The sequence below is a fragment of the Epinephelus moara genome, chromosome 6, assembly GCF_006386435.1.
Source record: "Epinephelus moara isolate mb chromosome 6, YSFRI_EMoa_1.0, whole genome shotgun sequence".
In the NCBI taxonomy this organism is placed as follows: Eukaryota; Metazoa; Chordata; class Actinopteri; order Perciformes; family Serranidae; genus Epinephelus; species Epinephelus moara.
The window spans coordinates 18,023,452-18,031,532 of NC_065511.1; the positions used below are offsets into that span (position 1 = coordinate 18,023,452).

The window sequence follows — 8,081 nt, forward strand, 5'->3', positions numbered from 1 at the left end:
ATACATGTATCTATTTGTTCTAAGGGTGGCTGCGTTTAGCTCCTCTTCCCTGTATAAAAATATTCTTTACTAATTAATTTAAAATCAATTAGTTCCCCATGTGATTAGCATCAGTGCGGAGGAATGATAAGAATGTGCTTAATTAGGCCTAATGCATTTAAACTGATACATACGTTTGCATATTCAAGACACTGATTGGCTTAATTGATTGATTGGGACTGCGAATTAATCTCCAGGACATGTCAAGTGCTCCCTCCCCTAGTCTTCCTCTCAATCTTGTTGGATTGTTTTTTTCTTCTCTCTTTTTTTCTTTTCCTGTTTTTGTCGTCATCCTGAGAAAGAGAAAATGCATATTAAAGTTACAGTCTGGTCATTTTTAGAGTGGGAAACTTCTGACGTCAGAGTCACCGCCGTTTAAAACAACCTGCCTCTGCTGCTGACGTCTTTTATACTACTTTTTTATAAGGCAAAAATATGTATCTGACAACAAAGTTTTTATTCTAGGCAAATAAAGCCTGCATCAACTTAATTAATTCTATTTCTGATATACTTTTAAAAAAGAAGAGGGAGAGCTTGAAGATCTTTTTTATTTTATTTTATTTTTTTATTTTTTTTCCCCACGTTGAAAGGCGTTTGAGTGGAGGGCATTTTCCCACAAATTAAACATGCTACTCTGCTTCGCCCTATAAGCATCCTAGGAGCCTGTGCTTACCAATCAATTGGTACAGTCAAACAGAGCTGCAGCCTGCGTAAGAGTGGAGACCTTCAGTCTCGCTTTATTTCTGGATATTGGGGGACCTCTCTACCATGTCATATCCACAATTTGGATATCCCTACTCGTCTGCTCCACAAGTAAGTTCACTTAACTACCTTCGCTCTGTCAATCGGATGTTTTGGTTTATGATATCGCAGCGATTGATTATCTCATCGATTTAAGCGTGATCCTTTACGCATTTTTGGCCAAGAATCAGGGGAAGCTGTCACAGAACCTTCCGCGTATCGGAAAGGTATTGCGTTACAGCCAGTGATACCTGTGTTCCTGCAGCGATAGAAAAAAAAGGTAAGAAGAGGGGAAACCAGAAACCAGCTTAGACCCCCCGACCTCCTATTCACTGATTTCTGCAAGATAATAGCCGCTCTGTAATGTCAACCATATGTTTATCTGCGCTGGAACACACATGCCAACTTGTTCTGCACACGCTGTGTGTGTTTTGCGCCATAACCCAGCTGCTGTTTTGTTTTGGCTTTGAGCCACAAAAAATCATTTGGGCATTACTTTGGGTATTACGAGGCGTTGTTGGGAAAACATGTTGTGTCTGTTTGTTACGCGTGTGTTTCGCTTGGATCAAAGCTAACAGACGGCTCGTTTTTGGACACGTTTTACGCGCAGATTACCACAATAATATTACGCGTCATTCATCATCAAATATCAGTTTATGTGCAAGTCATGTGATGTTGTATTTTAGTTTTTAAAGAGTGACATTCTTGGGGGGAAAAGTGCGAATGAGAGCGAGTTCACTTTGGGTTATTTCCGAAGAAGCAAAATAATTTTTTTGTGAAAAACTCTTGTTTAATATTGCGGTCAGAGAAGTAAAACAGAACTGGAAACAGAGATAATTGCGTTCATTTCACTGAGACGATTTTTATTTCATATTTTAAAAGATAAAAGTTATAAACTAACTTTGAGAATAAAGTCCTCAAGATTAACATTATAACTGTTTTCAGTGCAGAATCACACCAATAACTTTTCTTAAAGATAAATTCTCTCTCGGTTTCCACCCAGTTCCTGATGACAACCAACTCTCTGACCACTTGCTGCGAGTCCACCGGCAGATCCATAGCCGACTCCGGAGTAGCGGCGTCCGGGCAGACACCAGTCTACTGTCCCGTGTACGAGAGCCGGCTGCTGGCCACGGCGAGGCATGAACTCAGCTCAGCCGCCGCGCTGGGCGTGTACGGGAGTCCCTACACCGGCAGTCAAGGCTATGGGAATTACGTTACATACGGCACGGACGCCTCGGCTTTCTACTCGCTGGTAAGCTCCTTCATCTGATCCTTCATGGCATTGATTAATGGAGCTGCAAGGTGCTGAGACTTGAGCCAGGCGCGCCTTTCCTATTTTGTTTTCCTCTACACCACAAAATACCTGCCCTTTTTCCTGTGCCTGATATATCCTCATATCATCATGCAAGACAACTTTTCTTTCAGTAATTGAAAAATGCTTCTCAGCAAGAAGAGATAGGCTCTCTTTCTTGTGTCAGAGCTTTCATTGAGACTGTCATTTTTATGAAACAAGTCAAGAGACAAGCTGGTATTTTTTTTACAAGCAGGCTGACTTTGAAGATTCAGTATTTTGTTTAAAAAATATATCAACATTTTTTAAATAAAATAATTCTAATACGTTTTCAGAACAGACTCCATGGGCCTGTAATGTCCAGGAATGTTGTTTGTTCTAGTTGGTTTCGTGTTGAAATATATAGAGTATTGACATTTTTTGTACAATTGTGATAAGAAGAATATTCAGACTAGTTTCATGCTCATCTAACTAATATTTTGTCCTATAGTAAATAGTCCTTATTTAGCTGGAAACCCTCCTGGAACCCTCTCACATGTTTATTTGTCCAGATCAAGCCACTGCTTCCTATTGTTTTCCTGAAAGTTTAATTTTAAAAACTTATTTTGAAAGTCTTGCTTTAAAGATTTTTGCTTCCCACGGACAATTTATCACTGTGGTATAGTTCGTCTAGTTTGTCCATGTTTCATTTTGCAGCAGGATATATTTAAAAATCAGGATTTACTGCACAATCAGCTGTTACCCTCTTCAATAGTCCAAATAAATTACATAACCAAGCAACTTTTGAATACAGCTAATAGAAATGTGTGTGTTTTTCAGCACGAGATGAGTCATTTAATGCACTAAAATTGATTTCCTCTTTGCATCACTCTTTAAAACTCCTGTCTTTGTGTGTGATTGCAGGGCACATTCGACACTAAAGATGCCACAGCTTCTGCGCATGCGGGAATAACCCAGGCAACAGCCTACTATCCTTATGATCCTACCTTGGGACAGTATCAGTATGACAGGTATGTTGTTTCCTCTGTTGATTTTTAAGCTTGATTATCAACGCAAACATCAGACCTATGAGTGGAATTAATGTATGTACTCTAAAACAGTGTGGTACAGGATAAAAAAGTGGTCAATGATAAAACTTGAGTTTGAGGTTTGCACGCTGACTGGTTTAAGCGGCCTTAATGTGATCAAAATTTAGGCAAACTCTCAAAGTGTTGTGCACCAGTGCAGGGTGAGTTTTCCCAGCTCCAAATCAATCATCCCTGAGAGGTCAAGGCCATTCTCATCACGTCTAGCAACACTGGGTCATCACCTTCATCTCATGACACATTTCTTTCCTGATGGGGTGACGAGCTTCTGAAGACTCGTGCCCCTTTCAGAAAAGACATGAGGCCTCTTCAGTGTTGTGAAGAGCACGCCTGCCACATTGAAAGGTCTTCCCAATAATGACATGACATCCAAATTAAGCCTGTGATATGAGGAAAATGTAGCATGTGAATGATAACTACGCCTGTGAAGAAAAGCAAACACCAACAGACATGCAGGAAACACTTTATTCTATAGTGTGATGTGTTAGTTGATTGGCAAAGTGTCATACTGATTAGCTTATGGCAAAATGAGAGCCGTCCTCTTTTATCAATCGCTCTAAATTCACTCTGAAGTGCAAAAGGTGTCAGCGGGAATGTTTATACGAGCACATCCAGCAAAAGGCCTAAAAGTCTGAGGCACAACAGAATTCGTGGCACTCAGAGAAAACAAGCAGGCCTACAGCAGTACCACTCTGTCTGCGCCCCGCCTTTCACCTGAGGGCTCATCATTACACTCAATAAAGCAATTTTACAGTCTATTTTATCTGTGTGGGAAACAACGCAGGGTATGGAAAGGTGCAGCGCTCCTCTCCTCTTGATTCCCTTAGCATTGCTTGACCTGCGCTAAGCTATACGGAGCAATAAAGGCCTCATAAAAGCCTCCCCTGAGAGGACTTTTACAGCTCACTGCTGACTGAAAATCAACACTGTGCATTTTAAATGGAGGTCTATGGGTGATATTTGTGGGTAGAGAGGGAGTTGTATGAGGCGCTATGAATGGTTTTAATACGTAATGCATTGATAATGGAAAATATGTGTGTGAATATAGTCTGATTTTTTTTATTTGGTAGAATAATTTGCATATTTTGATACTGGTTTACTTAAGGCATCAGTGTAGGTGCTGCAAAGGGATGTTGGGGGGATTTCAGGGGATTTATTTGCACTATATACTGCACATGCTCCTCCAGTGCTTATGTACAATTATATAAAACAATGTACCAGCAAAGGGAAAGACAATACATACTGTATGATGTCTTTAAAGGGAGGGTGGTTTACTCCTTGCCCCTCTTTCTAAATTATGTCCCTTATGTGACATGTGTTTATGATGTCTACTTTAAATTATCAGACCTTTACACAATTAAAGGGGCAGATAGGTTTATGAGTGGGACTGCACAGCTTATAAAGCATGCTGCGCATAATTTCAAGATTCCTAGAAGCAGATGGCTCAGTCATGGTTTTCCAGAAAAGAAACTGCCAGGGCAACACATTAGACATTGTAATGCAACAAGCATCACATATTCTATTTACCCTCTAATTACCATTGTGGCTGTGTTCTTCCTCTCATTAACAGATATGGTTCCATGGATGGGGGAACCAGGCGGAAGAACGCCACGCGCGAGACGACCAGCACGCTGAAGGCCTGGCTGCAGGAGCACAGGAAGAACCCGTACCCGACCAAGGGGGAGAAGATCATGCTGGCCATCATCACCAAGATGACCCTGACGCAGGTGTCCACCTGGTTCGCCAACGCCAGGAGGAGGCTCAAGAAGGAGAACAAGATGACATGGCCGCCCCGAAACAAGGGCTCAGAGGAGAAGAGATATGACGAGGATGAGGATGGGTCTCAGGAGGAGCAGATAAAAAGCGAGAACAATGAGGATGGTTAGTGTCACGGTGTCTTGTTCCTCTGCAGAAATAAAAAGAAACTATCAAACTTTAGGATATTACAGGTCACATCTGTTTTAAACGCATGTGAAAAAACAGTGTATTCATGGCATCTTCTCTTAAAAATGCATTGTTTTATGATTAGTACCACAAGAAGGAAAACATTCCCAATATTCTCTAGTTTTATTGTTGACTGTAGCTTGAAATGAAAGTATGTGTAAGTAGCCAGTTTTAGCACCTGATTCTTATCTTATCTCTCAGTTTGAGGGATCAATATGAGCAAAATATTTACCAGAGAACAACTACAATAACCATGATCACACTGTGTAAAGTCCACTGTTACCACACACCCTCTATTTTCTTTTTCATCCAATACGCTATAAATGAGATGATGTTAAACTGACATTTTTTTTTCATTCATTCAAAAGTGTCAATACGATTTAGATGGCATTTACTGCAATAACTGTACTCCATCTAATTTTATTTTCAATTTTAACTAGAACAGTATGCGTGTAATACTGACAGTAAGAAACAAAGGACAGTGAGGCCTTGCAGTTTGTATAGTCAAACATTTTATTCTGTGATAATGCACTGTGCTGAAACTATTGCACTTATTTGTGTTTTTAAAATGTATCAGTTCAGCAGTTTTGCGTGCAGGCATGCTAATCATTTTGATCACCATAACAAACTCAGAGCTATGGGATACCATTAGATAGGCCTCATGCAGTTTCACAGGGACATGGTGGAGGGTCAGATTACTTAAACTAAGTTTAGATGTCAACTCTTTTTCAGTCCATTATGACTTGATATTTCTGATATGACTAGATTAATTCAGTTATGGAAATAAAGTGCATTTAATAACTCAAACAATGTACAGTATGTAGCCTAGATTAAAACTTGATTTATGATGAATTTATTTATCACTCTCAGGCTGTAAGCAGTGACTCCTTATTTAAAGTCAAGCAGGTGTAATTTTACAGATGTGATATTTGATTCCAGAGTAATTGTTGAGGATGCCATTAACAGATCTGATGCCATATCTCATGACACCACATCTCTCACTGACATGTCTGCCGTCTCCTCTCTGTTCTCTTCCTCCCAGAGACCAGAAGTCGGCCTGATAAGGACCTCCAGCTGAGCGACTTGGACGATTTCGACACGCTGGAGTCTGAGAACTCCGAGTGTGAGCTGAAGCACCGGTACCACATGAACACACACATGACAACGACGGGCGACTGCCCCGCCGAGCACCTCATCAAGGACGCGTCTCTGAAAATCTCCATCCCAGTTTCTCTGGGAGGGGAGCAGGACTTGAGCAAAAGTTGCCTCAAAACGAACCCGGAGGATTTCCAGCCGGACAGCAGACAGCAGGCAAAGGCGTGTTATAACCAACAGCAGCAGCAACAGCAGCAGCAGCAGGCAGGGCACCAGATATTAGACGGCAAACCTCGGATCTGGTCTTTGGCCCAAACTGCGACGTCCCTGAACCAGACTGAGTACCCGTCCTGTATGCTGAGGTGCCAGCCGCCGCCCTCCTCCCTCACCCCATCCCCCGCCGCTACCTCACCCGTGACCGGCCTGGACAACAGGCAGGACTCGCCGGTCACGACCCTGAGAAACTGGGTGGACGGGGTTTTCCACGACCCCTTGTTCAGGCACAGCACTTTGAGCCAGGCTCTGACCAACACCACCGTCTCTTGGACCACGAACACCAAAGGCGCCATTCTGGAGGCGGAGAGGAGCGCGGCGGCCTTGCAGCAGCACCAAGACTCCTCCAAAGACAGTGCCATGAGTTTCCCAAAAACTATCAACAAACTTTTCTGCTCGTAACAAAACCAAAATGACCCTTTTATTTGCAGAAAGAGAGAGACTCTTTGTGACTGTCTGAGAGTCGGATGAAAACGCCTATTTCGTCTCCATGATTCTGTTTGATTCGTTTTTTAAAAAGCAATGGTAGCTATATAATGTTACATTGGCGTTACACAAGTGAAATACCCGGATCGGTTTGGCTTATTTAATTTTTACGCACGCACAGAACTTATCGAAATGTATAACTAAAAAAAGTTTACATCTTGGAGATAAAAAAAAATAGGCCTGAGGTTTACATAATTTTTATTTTTATTGTTTCTTTACTATGCGCATGCAAATGTAATTGAATATTATTTAGATTTCAGCAGCTGAGTATCACTATTAAAAGAAAAAAAAAGTCTCACAAATGCACAGCTCTCGTGAGAAGTGGATGAGAGCATCTCAACTTTGTTCACTGAAAATAAAAGCAGTCGGTTTCTGATGTTGGGTTGAGTCGCTGTCCATGGTGCTGAAACACAGGGGTCTGCTTTTTGTGCATGTTATTTTGTGGTGTAAAACTCCGTCCACTCCTTCTACAACTAAACACACATGGTGCCTGCTGCACGGCTGGTCTTTTTAAACGCAATCTGCTGTTAAATAAAGCATTTCAGTTCATTTTTTAACCCATTAAAACAGGCGCAAAAGAACATCTCACACCATGTGTTATTTTTCAGGAAAACAAAATCAACAACATCCACTCTCGTTTAGTGACAGCGAGGAAAATGAGGCAGCTCAACCCTCAAGACAGAACAATATCAGTATCTAAGATCTGCCTCATTAATTCCCTCTAAACAGGCTGTAATTGGGATGTTCGCAGTCATATTTCATGTCAGCCTATTGATTTCCCCTCTCTGCTCTCTGATAATATTATCGAAACATCTCAACACCGTCCATGATGCAGCTGTCAAAAGGGTAAGTTATTCGCCATACGTCCATTAATGGGTTCAAAAAACGGGAGGCTTCCCCCCCCTACTCTTGCGAAATAATTTGAAGTGAAGAGTTTTCGTTTTGACACTAACCCCTCAATTTCCTGGAGACGGGGGCCCTGCAGAGAAAACAGCCTGGATGCTGATTCCTCCTCTGGAAAGTGAAAGGGCTTTACGAGGGAGGCACTCACGTCGTCTAAAAGTGAAAAGGGCAAAGGAACTCGAATTAGTTGTTGTAGATAAAAGGGCAAAAAGAAAGGAGTC

At 41.7% G+C, this 8,081-nt stretch overlaps 1 protein-coding gene across 2 annotated transcripts; it reads left to right on the forward strand.

Moving 5' to 3' along the window:
* Nucleotides 1–454: 454 nt before the first annotated feature.
* Nucleotides 455–7,471, forward strand: irx4a (iroquois homeobox 4a). Of its 2 annotated transcripts, XM_050046662.1 has the most exons (5): nt 455–852; nt 1,784–2,035; nt 2,978–3,084; nt 4,730–5,040; nt 6,146–7,464. In XM_050046662.1, exons 1-5 carry the CDS (start codon nt 808–810, stop codon nt 6,871–6,873), a joined length of 1,443 nt encoding a protein of 480 aa, XP_049902619.1. In that variant the 5' UTR covers nt 455–807; the 3' UTR covers nt 6,874–7,464. The 2 variants fall into 2 exon arrangements, with proteins under 2 accessions (XP_049902619.1, XP_049902620.1); XM_050046663.1 differs by lacking the exon at nt 1,784–2,035 and having other exon boundaries at nt 6,146–7,471.
* Nucleotides 7,472–8,081: the final 610 nt, after the last annotated feature.